A 23509-nucleotide genomic window follows, 5' to 3' on the forward strand; every position below is an offset into this window, starting at 1 on the left:
AAAATTAAACGAAATAAACATTTGAAATATATGAGTTTGTATGTAATGTATGAATATAATATACAAGTTTCACTTTTTAAATGGAATTACTGAAATCAATCTACTTTTTCATGATATTCTAATTTTATGACCAGCACCTGTATAAGCAGTTTCACTTTCAGGAGATTTTATTCCTTGTTGTTCAACAGTTACAGTGCCGACACGTCTCTGATAAAACACCTATAATCACGTTTTGAGTCTACTTTATTCTCACCAATAGCCGTAGTAAAATGAAATAGTAAGGGATTAAATATCACAATCATTGTTAAGATTTTTAAACCCTCAACATCTGTTGTTTCATATTAGATAAACTTTATGTCTTAATAGTGACTGACAGAATATGCACCTTCGTCTCTGAGAGGACGTGTCGACCGTTTACTAGCTCTGCTGCCGACTCTCCGCTCCTCTTCGTCCTCCTGAGGTGCTTTCGACTCCCTCGTACCATCAGACTGTGAGCCTGAGAAGTGATTAACATCGCAAGAAACAACTGAATGCATCGCAACCATCTCATAATGTTGTTTGGTCCTCGTAGTTACCGTGGACTGCAGAATGCAAAGCGGAAGCGTCCTCCTCCTCATCTGGAATATGAAGTCTGGGTACGGGCTCTGTGGTTCTGTTCTGCTGGTCCTGCTGTGCGTCCGTCCTCCCTTCCAGCTCTCCTTCCGCTCCGTCTCCGCCGGTCCCAGCCACCACCTGGTTCTTACTGGGAGGAAGGGGGCTCCTTCCTGCCGAGTCTGAATCGCTGTCTGAGCCGCTCCAGAACCAGGGGTTGTGCGTGTGCTCCAGAAGCCTGCGGGTCAGCCTGTACGCCAGCATCTCCTCGTAACATTTGGTGTAGGTCTCCCATTTCGGGTCTTTGAATTTCTTCATGTACTCCGAGCGGATCCTTTTCGTCACCATCTTCACACTCTTTAAACTGAAAATGAACAACAACAAAAATAAAACAAGTCTACTGAGGAATGACAAGTCTTATAACCGGTGTTATCTGCTTAAACAAGGACAAAAACAGTTTATTCTTTCAGGAGCTTCCCTAACGTCACCGCCAGACATTTAAACCTTACAGTGACAGCAGTTTCAACCAATAGCAGGACAGGAGGTTACTCAGAGCCCGCCCACCTCCTAACGGAGGCGTCGCCTAAGAAGTATAAAGAATAAACTGGTTTGATAAGAAGTCAGTTACGAAGAGGCACTTCTACTATGTAAACTCTTGATATTTTAATCTGAAAATCGCCCTCAGGAGGAGAAAAATCTGACCAACCGTTACTACGCTAACGGCAGAAATTTCCTGAACTGAGTGACGTCACCACCACCTCCGTCTCTGATTGGCTCATGCGGCCTCGACTGTTGAATACTCCAAATTAAAAATCCGTTGAAAACTCTCGTAAAGCTTTCGAACACCTCCAGCTACATGTCGTTAAAAAAGGTTTTTGCTGTCGCTTAAAATGGGTGCTTTCCTTTTTATTCAAACACTAGTGCAGAATTTAGGACGCTGTGCACAATTTTAGGCTCGTTAAAATTAGCTGCACGTCGTTCTGCATAGCGGTGTTGTGACTAAATGTGGCCGTTTTAGCTCCGTGTTCACACGTCTGACAATCGTGGCAAAACACGGAGCGCCGATAATCGGCTGTCAGCGCTCGAGCACACAGCTCGGGGAACGTTAAATCTCCCTGGCTATCCGTCGACTCGCGTCACCAGCAGTTGGGCGGCTTCAACGGGAGAGATTCGTGCCCACGCCGGTCTAATTTTGTGTACAGTAAATATACTTACACCGAGCTCGGATTTCACGGAAACAGCGCGAGCAGGACAGATGGTAACGACGCACAGGCTGCGTCATGCCTGTGCGTGGCTCCGCCCACTCGATGACGTTTTGTTTTTTTCTTTCACGCGCAACAGGTGGCCTGAGCTGGGATGGCTTCTGTCTCCTAATAGTTTCTGTTAGATTATTAAAACGATGAAAAAGAGACAGTTTATTGAAATTTTTAAAATACATCTATATGATTTTAAAGCATGTTGTTCTGCACATTATTGCTGGTGCTCTAATAGGAACAGATGACTTAAAAAAATACATGAAATGTTAACTTTAAGGTGGGTCTAAATCAGGGGTGTCAAACTCAGTCACACAAGGGTGCCAAAATTCAAAACTTAGACCCAATCTGGGTCAATATTTATTGAAAAATATATAAATTATTACTAATCTTTAGATGTAATATATCACATAGAAATGACAGTTTGGAGTTTACAATATTCATTACTTAATGAATAAAGAAAATGGATCGAATTTACAAATCTTTTTTCAGTAATTTCTTATGCCTAACTCTTTAGCAGCACCCTTATCCCTTATTATTGCTTAGTAATACATTTTATGGCAATCCATCAAAAGAGTTCAAAAACCACACACTAAAACTCCAAACATTTGATGTTAAAATGAGAAGAAAATTTAAAAAAAAGAAACTTCTCTTGTTCTTTTCATCTAACCTTGCTTCTTGGTTTCAAAGTTGATTAACTGCCATGAGAAGTCTGAACGAACTACACTCAGCTTTTTATATGCAAAATGAGAAGTGATAGAAAGTAAGATAGGTGGGCCAGATCTAATATGTTTAAAATATTATCTTGGAGACCAGACGAAATGTTAACCAGGGTCAGATTTGGCACAGGGGCCTTGAGTTTGACGTGTGCGGTCTAAATGATGAGCTCTTGTTGCTGTCAGTTGTTTTAACACACACACACACTCACACACACGGATAACCTGAAGAGCTCATGATATACATATAAGGCAGGGCTGCGGAGAGGTCCCTTGGAACACAAGGTATGGGTTGGGCTAAAAATGGTCTTGGGGTCATGGAGTCGCCTGACGCAGCCCAACAGGAGTCAGAGCTGGGTGTCAGGTGTCCAGTGCTGATCCAGACAGTTTATAACCCGCTGCTGCTGCTGCCTGCGCATTCTTGCCAAATCATATTTTGGCTGTCAGAGTTTAAAGATGGCCCCCTTGTCCATAACCCCCACCTGTCAGCTCCCATCCAACAGAGCAAATGGAGAAGAGTAAGTTTAATATGCTGAAAAACTAATTTATAAGACCCAGGTTAGATCTATGGGTTACCCAACCCTAGATCCAGGAAAAAATTCACCATTGATATGTTGTTTTAGGGTATTTATAAAGCTCTTGCTGGAAAATTGGAATAATATTTTACTTAATTTGTACCATATTCTGTCACTTTAAAATTTTCTTCAAAGCTTTTGTTTTCCACCTTCCCTTTAACAGAAAACCAAGGCCAGGGGCACAGGAAATACCAAATAATGGACTTTAATAAATTATCAATATGTATATACACTTACATTCACATGTGTTGGGCAACATGTTGTTCTTATTTTTTTATTAAAGTTTTTTTAGTGGATGCATGGTTCAGTGGTTGTTTTCACAGCCTTTCTCCGTGCAACACAGACAACAAACAGCCATAAAATATGCAGATTTTAAAAGAATAAAAATTGCATATGTCAACAGCAAAGGCATAGAGTCCATTGACAGCAGAGTGTTGCTGTGCCGCAGAGGTGTTTGTTTTTTTCTTCTCCTTCCTGCTTGATCTCCTGAAGGCTGGTGGTGAAAATGATGGAGAAGCTGGTAAAGAAGGTGGAGGATTTAGAAGCACTTCCTGTGGACAATGCTGGGGCCAGCCTCGTCGTACTCCTGCTTGGAGATCCACATCTGCTGGAAGGTGGACAGGGAAGCCAGGATGGAGCCACCGATCCAGACAGAGTACTTCCTCTCAGGAGGAGCAATGATCTGTAGAAGAGGAGGAGAGAGTTGGTAAGAAACTTGCGTTCATCTCAACCTCGGAAACTTGTGCGTAAATTGTCAATTAATCTGTGAAATATTTTCCAGTTCGTTAAAAGTGCTTTAATTTTTAAAAATATTCAGTTCAAGTTTAATTTACCTTGATCTTCATGGTGCTGGGGGCCAGAGCAGTGATCTCCTTCTGCATACGGTCAGCAATACCAGGGTACATGGTGGTACCGCCGGAGAGCACATTGTTGGCGTACAGATCCTTACGGATGTCAATATCGCACTTCATGATGCTGTTGTAGGCAGTCTCATGAATGCCAGCAGACTCCATACCTGATCAGATGAGAGCGCAAGTATTAGAGGAGGTGGAACGAGTGAGTCATGACGACTGGTGTGCACAAATAGTTGTAATTTTAGGATTAAAAAAATTGTCTGAAGTACCGATGAAGGAAGGCTGGAAGAGGGTCTCGGGGCAACGGAACCTCTCGTTACCGATGGTGATGACCTGACCGTCGGGAAGCTCGTAGCTCTTCTCCAGGGAGGAGGAGGAGGCAGCGGTGGCCATCTCGTTCTCGAAGTCCAGAGCCACATAGCACAGCTTCTCCTTGATGTCGCGCACGATCTCACGCTCAGCTGTCGGTAGACAATTTAAAGAGTCATTATTCAGAGTGCGCACAAACCGGGAATGGTGATTACTTTATCTCTTGTGGGTCAATTTTTAAACAGACTCATAATAAATCTGCTTATAACTTCAATTTAGAGTTTTTGTTTTTTTAAAAAAGATCGTTTAGATTTTCTATAACCTAGCTTCTATTAGAGCAGAATGCGCTCCTCACCGGTGGTCACGAAAGAGTAGCCACGCTCAGTCAGGATCTTCATCAGGTAGTCGGTCAGATCGCGGCCAGCCAGGTCCAGACGCATGATGGCGTGGGGCAGGGCGTAACCCTCATAGACTGGGACGTTGTGGGTCACACCATCACCAGCATCCAACACAATACCTGAGGAGAAGCAAGGAGGGAGTTTAGTAAAGTCCACGTGATAAATCTTAAAAAATCTAAAATGTGGTGTGTCGGAATGTGGCTAAAGTGGGTGACTGGATGATAATTTAAAGTCAAAGTGACTGTAAAATTGCACAAATAATTTCAGTAATGCTTGTCGACGGTGCGTAAAAGTTGTGCGTAAAATTACTTCAGTGGGGAAATAAAGCCCTGTAAACGACACTTGTCGCAACCATTGGGTGTTTTAGTCAGTTTTGCAGTTTTCTATAGTGTGAGGTGTGAGGTGTGGCAGCTTTTTTTTTTTTTTTGTCAGTCTTACCGGTGGTACGGCCGGAAGCGTACAGGGACAGCACAGCCTGGATGGCCACATACATGGCGGGGACGTTGAAGGTCTCAAACATGATCTGGGTCATCTTCTCCCTGTTGGCCTTGGGGTTCAGGGGGGCCTCAGTGAGCAGGGTGGGGTGCTCCTCGGGGGCAACTCTCAGCTCGTTGTAGAAGGTGTGGTGCCAGATCTTCTCCATGTCGTCCCAGTTGGTGATGATGCCGTGCTCAATGGGGTACTTCAGAGTCAGGATACCCCTCTTGCTCTGGGCCTCGTCGCCGACGTAGGAGTCCTTCTGACCCATACCGACCATGACACCCTAAAGAAAAAAACAGGGAGGAATGTAAAGGAAAGGTCAGCCGTAAACAGATGAAAGGCTTTGGACATTGTGACCGGTGCGTAAATGTGCCAAATTACAGTATACATCACAGAGGCAGATAGAGCAACTGTGATCTTGTCACTTCACCTGTGACACATTTAGTCTAAAATAAATCAAGAGACAAATTGCTCGAGGTTTTAGGAGCCATAGTTACATGACTCAAGATCTATTAGTTAAACCTCTTCTGCGCCAAAACGTGCGCAAAACTACAACAAATTCTTAAAGTAAGGTAATGAAATTATTCCAGAATGGCTTTACCAGGTGTGAAGTATTGCTGCATTTTATTTTTTTATTTTTTAATAAAGTCTGACCATTTATATGTTTTTTTGTTTGTTTGATTTTCAGTATTTACCTGGTGACGGGGGCGGCCGACAATGGATGGGAACACGGCCCTGGGGGCATCGTCTCCGGCAAAGCCAGCCTTCACCAGGCCGGAGCCGTTGTCGCACACAAGGGCGGTAGTCTCATCGTCGTCACACATGGTGGCTTCTGCAAAAGAGGAGGGGAAAAAAAGCCTTGAGCGCACTGTATCGTATATGGTACTACACAAAGTAAGCAGTTTAAATGAAATGTAAATATGTACAATTTAGTTTTTCTTGCACTTTTTAACGAGGTGTCTTAATTTAAGACTAAAAGGACTGAAACAATTCTGAGATTTACAGGAACTTGAACATGATCCGAGGTGTGCGCTAAATGTGTCCATGACGCACTGACAGCAGGGTATTACGTGTGATTTATAAACCACTTCAGTGCTAAAACTCTCATTAAAAATTCACAAAATGAACTGTAAACTTACTCAAAACGTCTATTAAAACTTGCCAAAAGTTTATTTAGATGAGTAATGTGAACCAATAAACGTTTAAAGAAAAATCTTAAAAGGTGTATTCACTCACTTAGAAAATATTTTTGTGATTTTAAACTTAAATTTTCTCGAAAGCGAATTTATCTGACAGGATTTTCTTGTCAAGGTTAGACATTTTAACAGATATTAAGACAAACTGCGTCTTGCAGCATCATTTTCAGGCATAAACATGATATTTAAGAGAATGAGGAATCAGATCAGACCCATAATGATTATTTAAACAATTTGCTTTTAAATTTTCAAATCATACAGCTGATTTTTTTTTTGTCTTGCCAAATCCCGTATCTCTAAGACTTCAACTATCAAAAACAAAAAAAAGTTTTTTCATGTTTAGTGGCAACGCCACAGTTTAAACCGCTTCTTATTCTAGGTCCCTGTCTATGTCCCCAAGCGGATGCTCCACTAACTCTGGCCTGCTCTGGAGATCCAACCTGGATAAGTGGCTCCAGGAGAGGTCGGTTCTTGCAGGGTCTTACCTTAGGTGTTTGTCTGCGGCTCGGAGAGAACGACCCAACCAGTGCTGCTGCTGAACCAGCTAGAGTCCTCCCTGCTGCCCGTCCGCCTTTTATACCCAACCTCTGCCATTCACAAACCTCCGCACTGGTCCCCATCCCGGCCCTCTGCCATATTAGGATGCTGACAGGCAGAGGCAGCAGGAGTGGGTGTGGGAGGGCGGAGGCGCGCCCCTCGGTGACACGGAGGAAGCTCCATCCGTCAGGCTCCAAAGATGAGGTGGAGGGGATCAGACGTGACGCTGCGCACTCCCAACGAGGAGAGAGCGCGCGCCATATATGGATCTGTCGCTTTGACCTCCCATCGAGCCCCGCGGTCCCACCTAGACGGCCGTATAAGGAGCGCGCGGGCCACTAGAGGGGTTTCTAGGGGAGACGCCAGTTGCTGCCAAGCAGGGTTATACATTTGCTTCCAGTAGGCCTCATCCGGCCTTGAAATGGGAAAATGCTTCTCTCATCTGAACAGATTTAGGCCACAGTGGGAGCCAACAGGGCCCAAACTGGTGAGTGACGCGTCAAACATGGAGGCTGATCCAAAGTGCCAATTAAAACCCCATTCTCATTGTACTGATTAATGGATTACCTGAAATCTATGAAAAGCTGAGGATGATGTTTTTCTGTGTAGAAATGTTCAACCGGAGCAATAGTATTTGAGTAATGAAGTCTTTAAGCAGACTGTTAATAAGTGATTGGATGAATTTAAGTTATGAGTAGATTAATGTAGGGCTATATGGTTAGTAAAACCTTGTAGCCAGTTCTGTGTGCAACATGATAAAAATCCTTGCAACAGTTGATGTGTGTGCACAAAGAATTTTCATTATTACCACACTACAATATGAAATAATCCACTATCGAATTATTCGTGTGTGCATCTTCAGCAGCACTTATATGCATATTAGCCCCTGATAACATGCTATGTTTGCATGGCTGCAGAGCACATGGTTTGATAGTCATACAGACCAGCCTGAGTTTGAACAGCCAGCAGCTGAAACCTTATCTGCAGGGGCTACTCTGCTCTGTCACTGGAGCAGTTGGATTAATTATAACTCAGATGGAGGAGGGGAGCTGGCACATGTGTGTGTGAGAAAGAGACAAATGGGGAGAATGTCTTGGTGTGCACCACGAGGGACAGATTGATAGAAGAGGTGGTTATTATAAACTCTAAAGAAGTGTTGGGAGTGGCAGGAACAGAGAAGTGTGGAGGAGAACAAAAAAAAAGGAGATATGATGTGGAAAATCAAACAATTAAAGACAGAGGAGAAAGACAGGAGCCGGAATGAGATGTGGGAACTCTAGAACATTTGACGATTATTCTTGAAAGCAACACACATTATCATGACACGAAGTATGAAAGAAAATAAAGTTATGAATCATTATGTTTCTTAAGTTCAAACACCACTAAAAGCAAAAATCAACTAATCAAACTTAGCCTAATACACAAACTACCATCCGTACTGTAATAAACGTTCACAGCCTCATATAAACAGAAGCAAAGAAATGTTCAGTTTTTATAACTGGAGTCTCATTATTGCAGAAAATTAACCTGTTTGTTAATGAATCAAGGTTGGCACACTGACTGTCAAAGGAAATCATTTTACACCTTTAACTAAAAAGAGTTTGACTGTATTAACTGAACCTTCGTATTTTGAATCGTTTCTTAAACAAAACTCAATTTTTTAAGTAGAAAGTTTAATTTTTATAGAATCAGCACAAGAGGAAGGAGGTAAAAAAAATCTCCAAAATCTTGGGGGATGACAGCGAAATGTGTGGGGGCTCCTTTGCAGCAGAGCAGGGAGTGTGTGTTGTGTGTGTGTGTGTGTGTGTTGGGGGGGTTGAGACGCAGGGGGGCTTCGAGGGGCTGCGGAGCGAGAGCAAGGCCGAGCTACTTTTATGCACTTGTTGTGAGCCATTCTGGACCCGAGGCCCTCCGAAACGCCTAAAATGTAAAGGGGCTGGCAGTTGTTGGGGGAGGAGGAAGGGAGGGAGGAGGCCAGAGGGGGTCAGAGGGGCCGAGGTGGGAGTGGAGAGAGAAAGAGGAAGGTGAAAGGGTGTGTGCGGCAGGTGGCAAGGGTTTAGTTTGTCAGGAGAGGTTAGCTGAAGGGAGCTGTAGATGGAGGGAGGCTGACAGAGGGATGTTTGGAGGATTAATGTCCTACAGCTCAGAATATTCTGCCAGATTTAAACCATTTAACAGTTTCAGGAGGAAGTCTCATGAGGGCATCAGAAAAAGGAGTAAGATTAGTTCCAACATTTGAAAGCTTGAGCCAGTTATCTTGCACCTTATGGAAGCCTTTCTTTTTTAATTTTCATTTTTCTAAAGAGAAGTAACTTGTTGGAGATTTTTAATTAGATAACTGTCTGTGCTGTTTCAGTGAAAAGTGTCTTTTGGAACTGTGGATAATAGAAATGGACAGGTAAATCACAGCACTGTTAGATCAGTCTGTTTTCTCTCGTTTTGTTGGGGATGTGGTAAAAAGCAGCCTCCCGGCACCTCTTATGTTGCTATAAAATGAAGACGATGAGTGTTCAAAATTAGAAGGTGTTTGTAGTTAATGACTGACAGGACATGAAGAGGAAGGTCAGCGTGTGTACACAGGCTGAGCTGAAAGCGGGGACTTGGGAAAGTGATGTGAAGTGTCTGCTTTGAAATCCTGAAAAGATTCCTCAACATTGTTTCCGACTAAGAAAGTCCAGCATGGTCTGTTTGTCAGGGATGCACCTTTTATTCTTTATATTCTCACTTTATAAGGCTGCGGGTGGTGCATTCACGTGACGAATATAGACTTTTAATAGAGTTTTGCAAGGCAGAGAAGGGTCAGTTAGTTCCTCAAATAGGCCTTGGCTGCAGAGAGAACCGAGCGGATCTGCAGCACTTGGAGCAGGAATGTGCTCAGGGATGAGCGGCACCTGGTCCTCTGCATGAGGCACCGGGGGAGCTCAAGAATGAATGAACTCTTCTCAGTAACGACAGAGAAAGATCCAAACATCTAAAACCTACTGCAGTAAAAACTACAAATGAAAAAGAAAAGTAAGAGCGAGCGTCCAGGATTAATCCACTGCTGCCATTCCAGGAGCTGTGTTATGTGCAGATGGGACAACATGAGTCTATTTGCAGGGAAGCTCACAGCTCTGTCAACAGAACTGAGTACACATTCCTCCCATCATTACCACGAAGTTTTATTTTGGCATGACATACTGGGTGAACACTGATCCCTGAAGCCAGCAGTCCACACATCAAAGCGTGGATGGAGCTCAGAGGAAGAAAAGCAGCTGCTCCCCCTAGTGATGTCAGGATGTTACTCCACAGAAGGACACACCTGTGAGACATTTTGTTATGAAAAATGACCAGAAACAGAGATAAATGACAGGCGGGGCTGCTGATTCATTATTCCAGTCTTTTTTTTTAATTTTTATTAACAGATAGCTTTTATAGTGGTAAAATCAGTACCCTTTTATGGGGTTTTGATAGATTGTTTCATTAACTTTTTAAAAATGTTCCCATAAAAAAACACCACTAATAAAATATTTCAATATTTTTTTATTCCTCTTCACATATAATACTTTATAAAACATAATTTGAGTCATATTCATACTGCTTTATATTAAGAATTTAAAAAGAAAACTGACATCTTTTTCTGGCACAATTATTCATTATAACTAACAAAAATACACTAAGGAGTTAGTTAAATAAAATTAAACCCTCATTAACCAATTTCTATTGACTTTTACTCAAGATGCTCCAGAGATAAAGCCTAAAACAACTTTTAGTGAAAACAGACTTAAAGTATGGACAAATACATCCTAATGACATGAAAACAGAATTCACCTTCGAAGTGAAATGAAGGAAATAAACCAAACACACCCAAAGGGTAAAAAGTAGCCATACTGTCATGAAGATTTGGATAAAAAAATGAACTGAGCTCAGATTCTTAACATTAATGAATAAATACAAAACTCTTAAATTTATAAAACCACAAAGTGAGAGTCGTAATAGACATAAAAATACGACAAGATTTAGTGAATTGTCAGTGCTGGATTCAACCTGAGATTGCGTTCAGATGAATCCCTCCTCTGAGTCATCGGTTTTATCCGCCATCATAGATTACCGCCTTCAAACTGGGAGCCTTAAGCGTTTTGCAGTCTTGGCCTTTCAGTCGAGTGACACCGAACACCACGGCACAGATCAGAGCATAAAAAGATGCTTGTAATTCAACAACAACAAACACAAAGAGCTGTCTTTACTTGTGTGATTGTTTAAAAAAGAAAGAAAAAGAAGACAGCCTTGCTTTTAGATTTTAAACCTGGATGTTTGGCTCAAAGAAAAGAAATCAAAAGAGTTAGCTCCAGAGTCTCCAGTCCAAATATTTACTGAGAACAGACCTCTTCACACCAGGCTTTAGACAGAGCCCAGAGGCTCAAAGATGGGCTTTAGACCAGTTTATAAAGAACTTAAGGTTGTGAAGTGGGCTTCCTGTAAACACAAAGCAGTGCTCGGGTCAGAGGGAGATATGCAGCTGTAATGTGATTACTCTCTGATTAACTGAGGGTAACTTTTGGAAAGAACTGTGAAGATACCTGTTGGCAGACCAACCCTGTCAGCTTCCATAAAGATTACATTTTATTAGTTTAGAGGCCGTCAGTCAGAAGTCCAAAGTAAAACTTTAAATGAACACAGATCTAAACAGGAAACGTCAACACTTAAAAAATAAAAGCAGACCCAGACTCTTTGTTAAAAGTACTTTTTCACCTCACGTTGGGGTTTTCAAGTCTGCCCCTCGATCCTTTCTACAACAAATGTGCAAACATTTATCCAAACAGGTCCGGATTGAGTTCAGTCCTGCTTTACAACAGTGTGACAACACGTAGCTGCTTTCATTTGTTTAGGTTGTAAAATTACAAGAAAATGCTCTCTCTCTCTCTCTCTCTCTCTCTGTGAGCTTCAAGTTAAAAACCTATAATACAGACTCAGTGTTGTACGATTCATACGGCACTGACTTTGGTGTTGTGAAGAGATAACATTGTTTTCCACAGCAGAGAGCGAAAAAGGATGTGAGACGACCTTTTCCTACAAGTTAATGATAACATATAGCTCCAGTGTGTCTGTCCTCATCACAGCTTCCCTTTTCTGTGAAGGTACTTTCTCAACAGTTTCTACAAATAACCAACCCTCATTTCACGTGTTCAAGTCTCCGTGGAATCTCACTTCACCAGTGAGACACACGGGGAGTTTCCAGGAATTATGCTCTAAGTTTTCTTCTCCCTTTGATTCGATTCACTGAAGAGCTCGCTGCTGCTCTTCCTGCAGGAACGCCTGTTTCTCCATCAGCTTCCTGAACAGTCCTTCCCTGTTTCCCAGCAGCTCTGTGGGCGGCCCGCACTCGGCTACGTGCCGCCGATCGATGACGGCCACGGAGTCCGCGTTCTTGATGGTGGACAGGCGGTGAGCGATGATCACGACCGTCCTCCCTGTTCACCGGGCGAGAAGGAAAGGAGAACGTCACGTGTTAGCTTGGCTGTAGGCGTGTCAGGTGACTGGAACAGGAGAGGAAGACGAGACGGCGAGATCTACCTTCCATCAGTCTCTCCAGCGCCTCCTGAACGAGGAACTCATTCTCAGCATCCAGAGCACTGAGGGAAGACAAACAGGAAAGTTATAATCCTTTAGGTTTTTGTTGCGAGCAAGGAAAAAAGAAAAAAAAAGACATGTTTAAAGGTATGCACTCCTGGTCGAGTTAGTAACAACTGGAAACAAACTCTAAACTGTCTGTCTCACCTGGTGGCTTCATCCAAAAGTAGGATCTTTGGATTCTGAGAATAAAACAAAAACAAAACGCACAGTTACACACTAAAACTAACACTAAGCTGCCATTTCAAATCTAAATTTAGCTGTTTTTTAAGGGCTCTAGTAGCTGTTTTTAATAACACTTTCCTGACAGCTTCGAGTGACACACAAAACAAAACAAATAAAAATGGCAAAGGGACGGGGGTTCGGGTGCTTCTTCTTTTGTTAACTGTTCAATAAACGGAGAGATTAGATGCTAAATGCTAGTAAACAGCGGCGTAAAACTTCTGCTTTACTATCACCAGATCAAAGGATGATGATGTATAAAGATGACAAACGTGAACATAACTGTGCTGTGAAAAAAAATAAAATAAAAGAATCTGTGTTTACCTTGAGCAGAGCTCTGGCTATGGCTATTCTCTGCTTCTGACCACCTGATGTAAAAAAAAAACAAAATAAAAACACATTAATCACATGTAAAAACAATGTGTAGTTATGCTTTTTGTTTTATTATTTTCTAAAAAAAAAAAAAACCATCCTCGAGTCTAGTCAGTAACACCTCTATTTTTATACCGTAAATTTGGTCTCAAAGGATAAGAAAAAAAGACTGAAACATATTTCTATAATTCATCCAGAAAACTAATTGAAGAGCTAAACTGAACTAAATTCCATCTAAAGACAACCTTATAGCTATGAGTCAATGATGCTGATGGAGTTAAATCTGTTGTAAAAACAACTGGAGATAGTAAAAAAACAAAAAAAAACTATTTTTCCCCATCGTTGTTGTTTAGCACAACCATGGCAACTTTAAAAACTGGGTTGTGTGCTTTTATATCAACTCATGCTTTAATAGTACTCTCTGTAACAAAGATTATAACGAACAACGCATAAAATAAGATATTGTTTTACAAGAAGCTCTACAGCAGCATACAAGACCAACAACAAAAAACATTTAACAGCAGCTTCATTACAAGATAGAAGATAATTAAAAGAAAGTCCAACTAAACGGTTCTGAAAATGTGAGTTTGGAAGGCAGTTTCGACTTGTGTGTAGATCAGAAAATGAGCACAACTCCTGTGAAAAATCAAGTCGCACCAGAGAGCTGAGACTGAAGTGGAGCAGGCGTTAGTTTTCATGTCGCAGCTCGAGTTTCTCACCTGACAGCAGCACTCCTTTCTCCCCCACCACCGTGTCGAAGCCTTTGGGAAAAGCCTGAACGAAGTCAAACGCGTTGGCCACTCTGGCGGCCCTGTAGACGTCCTCCATGGTCACGGCTTCAGGGTCCTCAGCACCGTAAGCAATATTATCTCTGATGGAGCAGGAGAACAGCACCGGCTCCTGGAGGAAAGATGGGGAAAGGACAGCTGCAATATTTTCTAAAGGTTGGACAAACTTTAAGCCGAATAAATTGAAATTATTGTTATTATTTACCTGGCTGACAGTTCCAATGTGACTCCTGAGCCAGTAGGGGTTTAAATCCTTGATTTCATAACCATCAATAGAGATGACACCTGGAGGAGAAAAGTTTTAAAATGATTCTTTCGCCACCATCTGGCTCCTTTAAAAGTGTGACATCTGAGCAGCCGTGTGTTTATTTTTCTCTCACCAGCATCAGGGTCGTACAGCCTGAGCAGCAGTGACACAAGGGAAGATTTCCCCGACCCACTGGGTCCCACCACAGCCATGATGGTACCAGCAGGAACCAAGAGGTTAAGGTTCTGGAAAATAGGAGCCTCCCTTCGAGCTGGGTAGGCAAACGAGACGTCGCGGAACTGCAGCTGACCTTTCAGCTGCTCTGCGGGGAGGACTCGCCCCTCTGTGAAAGCGCACAGAAACAGGAACAAAAGAAAAGCTGGAGTTCAGCTCGCCGGAGAGGAGGAAACGCACTTTAAAAACAAGAAGAGCAACAGATAAACTGAAGAGGAAAACTAAAAACTTGTGTACAGTTTTTCCATAAAGAACAACCTAATTTACTCTGTGTACATTTGATTAAATTAGATCCACTGACAGCAGTTTCATATTTACTGTCTGGGATTTGAAGGTTAAAGCATTCAGACAGAGCTGGACTTATATTCAGGATACACCCTGCAGCTAAAACAAAGTGAGGAGAATGCATTACACCACATCCTCCAGGCTGTACTGAACCATATAATCTTCAAAATCTGAATAATTAGGCCACTTTTAGGTCGTCTCAATGGACCTGACTGTTAAATAAACGCCCAAATGCCAAACATTAGCAGATGGTTTTAGTCACCATAAAAGAATAAATTTGGGGATGTACAATTTGTGTTATAATTGTTGCTTGAGTAAATATAAAAAATAGTTGTATTAAACTGTCTTTTGGTTCGGTTTGTCAGACTCTTTGAAGGTCTCCCAAAGTTGTTTTTTTGGGGGTGGAGGAGGAGATATTGGAAGTTTTTTTCACTTATTTTCAGCCCAGTACCTGACCATTTTCAAGAGAATATTCAAGCAAAAAAACACTCCTAAGTTTAAAGGATGCAGCCTTGGTTTCAGCATAAATGAGGCCAAGAGTGTGCCGGTTCAAACAAAGAAGACAGAATATTTGGACCTTCGAAATAAACTCTGCTTCTTTCCAAGCTTTCCTGACGAAAGAAATTGTTTTTTTGGTACAAAGACACAATTCGCTCTTGTTTTTTTAAGCTAAATGTAATAAAAATACCAAAGATAAAGCAGTCTGACACACTGAAAATATAATTTCAGCACCAACAAGATTATTCCAAAAGAGATATCAGCTAAACCTTGTCAGTAGATGATCAACTGAGCTCTTTATTATTATTTTTCCCTGTTTAACTACATAACTTTCAGATACTGATCACTGGCTGTGGATTTTCTTTGTCCTCCAATTGTCTACTTCTCTATTTTTTTAAAACACAGAACACAATATGCTGTCACGGTTGGGAACAAAGATGGACAGATAATAAGTGGGAAAGCTGTAAAAAAAAACAAAAAAAAAAACTTGACTACTTTAGAATATTATGAGAAAGTCTGGCTCTTTGGAAGCAAAGCAAACATTTTTCTTTAGTAAAAACGTGACTGAACAGCAGCGCTGACCGTTCAGAGGAAACTCAGGCTTTCTGTCCAGCAGCTCCCAGAGTCTGGCTCCGGCTCCGAATCCCTTCATCAGCTCAGAGTAGAAGGAGCTCAGGCCTGCACACCAAACAAAACAGAATATACGATAAAACAAAATACGCCATGCAGCATGCGAGCGCACTAAAAAAACCATAGTGAGAGATGTATTTGAGGATGTGTCACCTGCGATACTGATGCCCACCCAGAAGGTGTACATGAGGAAGGAGGAGAGCTCGCCGATGGTCATGTGCTGACTGGCCATCAGAAGGCCTCCTTTGTAGAGCACCGCCAGGATCATGAGGTTACCGCTGACGCCGGTCTGGTACACATCGAATGTTATTTAATTACAACAGTATCGGATGTGACTTCCACTTCCTGACCGTCCTGATTACACAAATTACTGCCTCACTGGGACTCTGCTAGATGAGCTCTCCACCAGAATCTCGCCTAAAAGCAGCTCCTGACAAGACGAGCTCTTTAACTCCATCACAGTGCAGATTTATGAAATGGGTCTCACTGCTTTAAAGATTAAACACCAGCATCTCTTTATAGTTTCTATCCTTATATGGAGAAATGGTTCATGTTTTTTTTTTTTATAAACAAATGGTGAAACGTTGCTCAGTTGTGTGGTTGTTGTGAAATCCCACAAAGTAGAAGCCCGCCTGCAACGTTTCATGTGAATTTACGACATTTTCAGGTCTCACACACGCTTACCAGTCCAAAGAAACCAGCTCTCATCAGGGCCTCCAGCTTAGCCAGGCTCAGCACGTGATCCGCCTTCTGTGTGTACGTGTCGACCTCGGACAGCTCTTTTCCAAAAGCCCTGACCGTCCGTATGTTACTGATTCTCTCCTCAGCCAGCTGCAAACACAAATTTATTGGGGCTAAGCAAATTTACTTTACCTACAGATTTAATTAAGTTACTGCAGACAGAGCAGTGTTTTATATCACATGGTGCACACACAAAGGCTGAACGTTTGGTTTCTTCCCCCACAGGGGCTTACAAAAATCACTTAAAAAGTCAAAAAACAATGCAAATTTTAACCTAAAGCTACATTACAGCAACATTTCCATCTGCTTGTGCACCTGCGTGGCTTGTGCGAGTGCGTCCTGGGTGCGTTTGGAGATGGAGCGGAGGTATCTGCCATAAACGACAGCGACGGCGGCCATAGGAGGGACGATCAGCAACACAAAGCTCGCCAGACTGGGAGAGATGTAAAACTGGAAGAGGGCAGAGAAAAGAAAACTGCATTTAGTGAAGAGAGAAGAGGACAGACTACTCTGTAACTCAGTTTGTTTCCACCCAGATAAATACACGCTTTTATTCCACAATTATAGAAAAGGCCAACCAATCCTTTCATTATTCCTTAAACTATTTGTTTTATATTAAAGAATAAGGTTATATTTACTGGAAAAAATACATGACAGATTAAATAATTCAGCATACTGGCACGTTTCTTTTCTAGAGTTTGTAAAGATGGTAATAAGCCGTCCTTACAACATAATAAACTTTATCAGATAGTTGGAAACGATTTAGAAAAAAGAGATTTGTTAGTTTCACCCAACTGGTTTTAAACTGATGAATACGATTCATATCTCAATGTGTTGCAAATATACAATAAATTTTTTAATTTTTTTAAACCTTACTGCAGCATCTGGTAAGCAAACCGCGTGTTCTCTAATTATGTCACTTTTCCAAATTTAACAGCGGTATGATATCACAGTGGAGGCAAAGGTTTAAAAGTTATTTGTAATAATTCACCAAATGTGGGAAAGAAAATCTTTCATTCTTTTGCGTAAAATTTGGATGTTTGCAAAAACAATAAACAAACCAAAGATAAAACTGCTCCGACAGAGCTGGACACATTCATCCCACTTTAATGAAGTCTGAAACTTTTCATTCATTCTTGCTGTGAGACAACAGTGCTAACCACCACACCACTGTGCGGCCCAGGTTCTGATTACCGCACCTACATTTTACATTGTTTCTTGAAGGATACCGAGAAATAAATTTACTTCCTTGTAACCTGTTGGTCAACAAATCTAGCGAAGATCTCAGAGATGAAAAGGTTAGCAGAATGGTCCACCCATTACAGTCCCTCACCAAAACCTGCTCACTTCCTCGTGGTGATAAAACTAACCCTCATGGGAAACCTGTTTCCCCACATTCCTGCAGGCCATCACGAGTAAAGTGGAAGGAAACCTCTAAGTTCACTTACACGGAAAGCAGAAAGAAAAGGTGGATGAAAATGATGCAAGAAGCATCTATTTCCTCATAGCTGACAACACAAAAGCAGGCTCGCCTTTCTCTGTTACTATCTGACAGATCGACTAAAGCAACGTGGCGTTTCCTAGCAAGAATCTGAGACTGAAAATTGAAAGTTTACATTCCTTTTTTTGACAGATGCATTCCGACTGTTTGTTGTTAAATAGGAGCCACTGGAGCCTAAAAGGTCCTTCAGAAGATAAGAGGTTCTCTTGATTAATGCAAATGTTTCCCCACACATTTGGACTCAGTTGATCCGTTGTTTGGTTCCTTTCCTGAGAGATCACAGCAGGCACTCACCATCATGCTGACACCAGCAGCTGCCTGAGCGACGGCTCTCAGCCCATCTGACAGGTTGTCCGTGATCGAGCGACCCACCACGGCCGTGTCCGCCGAGAGCCGGTTGATGAGCTCGCCGGTTCTGTTCTTGTCGAAAAAGGCCACTTCCTGTCTGAGGACGGAGGAGAAGACGGAGGCACGGAGATTACGGACAATCTGCTGACCTGAGGAGAGAAAAGAGAGGTAGTTCGTCGACGTACACCTCGCGGGGCTTATGCTTCATCTCCTCTGCCCTTTTAGAAGACAGCCTCTGCGCTTGTTTTCTTTATTTACCCGCTCTGCTCACCTGAAAGCTGCATGAGGTAGACCCTGGCAGCGTTGGCTGCTCCTCCACAAAGAAAAACTCCTGTCAGCAGGATGCAGAGAGACGATAAGGAGGCCGTCATCGCCTCCGTGTCCGATGCAGAGGTGTAAATGGTGTCAATGACTTTGCCCAGAAAGAAGGGAGCTGACATGGTCACAGCACTGGAGACCGTGAGGAAGCCAACAGCAGCTAAGATTAATGCAAATAGAAAAATCAGAATTAAAAGGGAGAGAAAGGAACTTCACATAAGCACCAAAGCCCCTCAAATTCAGGCTTGTAATTCTATACTTTATAAAGTCTTACCTTCAGATTTTCAAAAATAATCTGTGTTGTTTTGCAAACCTGAAAACTACTCTAAAGATGTTCTTGGGTCAAAAACAAAGAACAGAGGGCAGCAGGGTGATAACTACACAATGAACATAAACTACATTAATTTCACTTTAGTACACTAAACCATCCAAAACAAGTTTAGTTTTCACTAAAACCTCTTTGGGAATCGCCTTGTTGGTGCTAAAATACGGATTTCTGTATTTTACATAGACTCAGCTAAGGAGCTAACAGGCTGCCAGTAAAAAAAAAGTGGGTAACGATTAATTTCAGAGTTGGTTATTTGCTAAATTGCCTGCTTTGTGTCAACACAACACTGGTTCATTCATTAGGTTTAGGGGGTCTTTTTTATGCCCAGATGATTCAAAGGTCAGAGTGTAGTGACTTAACAAAAACATCCTCTGTGAGTGGTCAGCTATGGGACTGAAAATGAAAAAAAAAAAAAACTAAAGTTTGAAGAAAAGGTTTGAGAAGCCTCCAGAAAACCTGCTGATGAAGTTTCTAAGAGTTTAAAAAGAAGATTACAAGACAGTTTGGCTCTTTGGAAGCTAAATACAAAGAAATTCAAGACTTTTACATAGTTCATATTGCAAGAAAGATCCCTAAATACTAAAAAAATCAGTAAAAAAAGTGCAGCCAAAGATATAGGGTCGATTATCTATTTATCTGCCAGATAAACGGATAGATACAGGAGACAAAATTAGACAATTAACTCCATTTCTTATGTGAATTTAAGACACTAATGCTTATCTCATCATGATATTTTGTCTTTAAGGAAAACTCAGCTCCTGTGTGGCATAAAAACACATAATGATGCGAAAAGCAGTAGTAAAAGAAGGAATTAAAAAGGATAAATAAAAGGCAGTATCAGGAGCTGGAAAACCGATCAGCCTTCTTTTTTGTTTAGAAGAAGAAATAAACCCAAACACGATAAAGGGTGGAGCACATTTAGGGGCTCAGATGAAGTGATCACCTACCTGAAAGCCTCCATCTCTCCGGGTGAGAAAGCCCCAGGATCCGCCTGACATCCTCCAGCGGGACGGCGGCGGCCGTCTGCCCGCTCTCCGACCCGTCGCCGCCCGCTGCGGGCGAGGCGGCCGCCGAGGAGCTCGAGAAGGCAACAGGTGTGTTTGGGACCGTGCGTGCAGGTGTGTGCGTGAAGAGGACAGAGAGGCCGGCCAGGGGACCGCAGGACGGGGCCGACAGGAGGCACCCGGCCGGGCGGAGAGGGCCCGGGTTCGAGGTCTTCACCCCGGCCGGGTGCCTCCTCCTCCGGGGGGCAGCAGAAGAGAGGACCGCTCGGTGCTCCAGCCATGACAGCTTGGGCTGGGTCAGCTTTAGTTTGTACAACCTGTTTGTGCAGTTTGAGATGCGAAATAAAAGCCGCATCGTTCGAGCTGAGAACTAAAACAAACTCTTAATAAAGGAATAAAAGTCGTATTAATCCCCAAGGCGAGCATTCAGACTCGGAGTTTCCTGTTGTCCACCTGGAGAACCATCATTTCTGTCCCAGCCGGTGGGTCAACACTTCATATTCCTTGAGAGAGTTGGAGGGGTTTGCCGCTACATTGTCGATCTTAGACCGTTATTGTGCAGTTTATCTGCGCCTGACAGCCCCTCTTTAACCCAGCTTTTATCTCTTATCTCCGAGCAGCTCCCAAAACGCTCCGCCTGGCGCCGAACGGAGCCTCGACAGGCGTCCAGAGGGAGGCCGCAGGCTGCCGGGGGAACAAGTCCACGAACACCCGGTCCGACCCAAGAAACCCGAACCTAAGCTTACTGCGGGAAAAAAGGTGCTAAACGTGGACAATTAAAACAGGAAAGGTGACCCTGGTCCGGTTCGTTTACAGCACCGATGATTCCTCCACCTCTATGATGTAAGGAAACTTTCCCAGACAGAACTAAACGAACCCAGATCGATCGTTCGCTCAAATGTTAGTTAAGCGTCTCAAAACGAGCAAAAAAGGGTTAGTCTTATTTAAATAAATGACTTAAATAACTTAGTTAGGGAAAATAAAAACTTATTTCTTTTTTTAATGTAGACAGGCAACCTTAAAAATGTCCACAAATCTACCCCCCAAAACACTGATTATTAAAGAATTACAGTGGACCTATTATGCAAAATTCACTTTTTGCATGTTTTAGTACTCCCATTTTGGTATCTACTGCTTCTAGAAACAGTCCAAGTACAAAACAAAAAACACCCAGCTGTTTTTTGGCAATAAGGAAATGTTTTCTGGTGTCTGCAAAACGTCCTGTTTCAAAAACCTCAGGATTGTTGCTTCACAATCCCCGTTACCTAGCAACCCCGAGCCCCTCACCTAGCAACCCAAGTGGAGCTCCGGCCACCTGATTACAAGAAGATCTTCACGTTTGATCTGCTGGTTTTACAGGACCCACTTACTGCCGCTTTTCTACTCGACAAATGTCGGTTCGGACCCGCTAAGTGCCCTTGTTCCAAAGTCAGAATCCTCACGAACATGTTCAACTCTGCCAGGATCAGTGTGTTTTCCAATGCGATCCTGATATATATGAACTGTGCAATATGTTGTTTGATGACACCCACCGATCCATATCAGGGTGTGAACCTGTACATGAGGCCATCAACACATCCCTGTAACTGTGGGAAAACATAAATAAAAAGAGAGACAGGAGGAGAGAGACAAACAGTATGACCGAAATAATTACTCAAGGTGCTCGTGTCATGAAGCTCCCCCTCAGAAACTGTAAAGCTGTGGAGCAACCATGATAACTTCATGCCAAGACTCATTTCACTTCAGTTAACTGCAGACAGGTTCTTACCAGTGCTCATCACAACATTCATGGCTCTTCTCAAGGTTTTCTGTATGTTCTTTCATTTTTGTCTTTGAAACACTGTTTGCTGTTTTCTGAGAAAAAAAATTGTCTGCTGAAAGCTGTTGGCTGAAGCTGCTTAAGAAATTGAAGCCTTCACAAATGCAAACAGGTAAAATGTAAATTTTTTAAAGTACTTGAAGCCAATATGACTGCTGAAGTATTATTATAAGGTAAGATAGAAGAAGCTGAAGTTGCCAAATACACCCTAAAGGAGGCAGCATTAGACCAGAAACTGCAAAAAAGACGCTCTTCATTGATTTGTCTTGTGACAAAATAGTAAAAGCTGAAGATAAAAAACCTGGATATAGAAAACAAATCACAATAGGGTGAAGCATGAACACAATGAAGAGAAACAGTCTGAATAGTGTGTATGCCTTCAGTGAGCCCACAATAAAACACATATCTCAAGTGAAACATGTCTTTATCATAAACACTGTTTTTATTAGACATAAACATGACACATACAATTAAATTCAGCTTCAGGAACGATCAAGAACAAAGTATGCCCGAGGACAAGCATTTTCAGTAAACACCGATTGTGAATACTTAGATAACTCGAATAATATTGCGAGGGGACGCAATAATATAGTTTTCGGCCCTTACGGAACTCCGTAGTGTACTTGCTTGAATCTGTTCTAATGAATGTCGATCGATTACATCGAGTCTCCGCTGCTTCGGTCTGGCAGCAGGGTCGCAGTTCAGAGTTCAACGAAGAAATAAAACGGCAGACACGTGCGGTGAAACTTCACAGCTTACGGTAAAAATAACACATTTAACTAATACATAAAAGTATAAGTTAAGCTGAGCGATGAAATGTTTGCGTAAAAACAGACAGTGTTATATATTTTTTGACGTAAACAAGCTGTTAGCTTGTTAGCATCGTGTGAGCATGTAAGAGCTGATGAGCGTGCTCTTCTGATGAAACAACCTGCCGTCATAAATAACTCAAGACTCTTTGTGTTTTTTAGTCTCCTCTGTGTGATTCAGTAGTTGTTAATGTTCAGCCTTTCTCTGTTGCACACAGGCTGAGCTGCAGCCATGTCTGCCATCTACTCAGGTATTTATCTGAAGCTGAAGAGTCCACAGACCCCGTGGGAGGACAAGCTGAAGCTGGCACGGTTTGCCTGGATCTCCTCTCAGTGTCTGCTGCCCAACAAAGAACAGGTAACAACTAAAACCAATGAAATCTGCTACATTTACTCAAGCAAGTTCTAAGACATGTATATGTATTGGTAAGTGACCCACTCCTCCTTTTCCAGCTGCAAGTATAAACAGGGTTTTCTTATGTGACATGTAAGTAATAAGCTGGACAGTCACCATCTGTGTCGAGATTCTGGTGGATCTCTCATTTATTTTCTGTATTCTCATGTCAAATTTTAGTGAGTACATCGCTCCAAGAGATTTTGTCATTAAAATGTTGTTTTAATGACAGATTATTATTGGCCACTGCTTTTTGAACATATGAAACGAATAGGCCCCAAACTCTGGTCTCCAGAAGCCACCATCTTGCATGTTGTAGACGTTTTCCCAGCTTCGAAATATGGTGATTCGAATGATTGAATTAGCTCCTCGGCATGCCATTAAGACCCGTTCTGTCAAATCGACTGTGTTGAAGCAAGGAAGCATACAAACGTGCAGGATAATGCCCCCCC

The 23509-nt window shown here is 42.3% G+C and overlaps 4 protein-coding genes across 5 annotated transcripts in view; 1 reads left to right on the forward strand and 3 right to left on the reverse strand.

Annotated features, from left to right (window-relative positions):
- The window catches only part of ccsapb (centriole, cilia and spindle-associated protein b), a 5729-nt gene extending 3814 nt beyond the window's left edge, over positions 1–1915 (reverse strand). The window contains exons 1-3 of one of the 2 annotated variants that reach the window (XM_017418667.3): positions 1807–1915; positions 576–955; positions 386–496 (exon numbers count right to left, since the gene is read on the reverse strand). In XM_017418667.3, coding sequence (XP_017274156.1) covers positions 386–496; positions 576–939 — 475 coding nt within the window. In that variant the 5' untranslated portion in view covers positions 940–955; positions 1807–1915. The remainder of the gene's footprint in view (positions 1–385; positions 497–575; positions 956–1806) is intronic. The other variant, XM_017418668.3, reaches the window with a different exon arrangement.
- Positions 1916–3383: 1468 nt separating this feature from the next.
- acta1b (actin alpha 1, skeletal muscle b) lies at positions 3384–7016 on the reverse strand. The gene is made up of 7 exons (XM_017418710.3): positions 6858–7016; positions 5872–6008; positions 5135–5459; positions 4654–4815; positions 4259–4450; positions 3969–4150; positions 3384–3817 (listed from the first exon to the last, which is right to left on the reverse strand). Exons 2-7 carry the CDS (start codon positions 5998–6000, stop codon positions 3674–3676), a joined length of 1134 nt encoding a protein of 377 aa, XP_017274199.1. The 5' UTR covers positions 6001–6008; positions 6858–7016; the 3' UTR covers positions 3384–3673.
- A 3397-nt stretch (positions 7017–10413) lies between these two features.
- abcb10 (ATP-binding cassette, sub-family B (MDR/TAP), member 10) lies at positions 10414–20893 on the reverse strand. The gene is made up of 14 exons (XM_017418813.3): positions 19979–20893; positions 18657–18863; positions 18332–18534; positions 16852–16986; positions 16480–16626; positions 15949–16084; positions 15748–15843; positions 14282–14491; positions 14107–14186; positions 13833–14013; positions 13066–13109; positions 12667–12701; positions 12463–12521; positions 10414–12359 (listed from the first exon to the last, which is right to left on the reverse strand). Exons 1-14 carry the CDS (start codon positions 20388–20390, stop codon positions 12166–12168), a joined length of 2139 nt encoding a protein of 712 aa, XP_017274302.1. The 5' UTR covers positions 20391–20893; the 3' UTR covers positions 10414–12165.
- A 1636-nt stretch (positions 20894–22529) lies between these two features.
- Positions 22530–23509, forward strand: part of urb2 (URB2 ribosome biogenesis homolog) — a 13858-nt gene continuing 12878 nt past the window's right edge. Inside the window, exons 1-2 of the mRNA XM_017418805.2 lie at positions 22530–22614; positions 22882–23021. Coding sequence (XP_017274294.1) covers positions 22896–23021 — 126 coding nt within the window. The 5' untranslated portion in view covers positions 22530–22614; positions 22882–22895. The remainder of the gene's footprint in view (positions 22615–22881; positions 23022–23509) is intronic.

Source organism: Kryptolebias marmoratus, linkage group LG15 (genome assembly GCF_001649575.2).
Source record: "Kryptolebias marmoratus isolate JLee-2015 linkage group LG15, ASM164957v2, whole genome shotgun sequence".
Classification (NCBI taxonomy): Eukaryota; Metazoa; Chordata; class Actinopteri; order Cyprinodontiformes; family Rivulidae; genus Kryptolebias; species Kryptolebias marmoratus.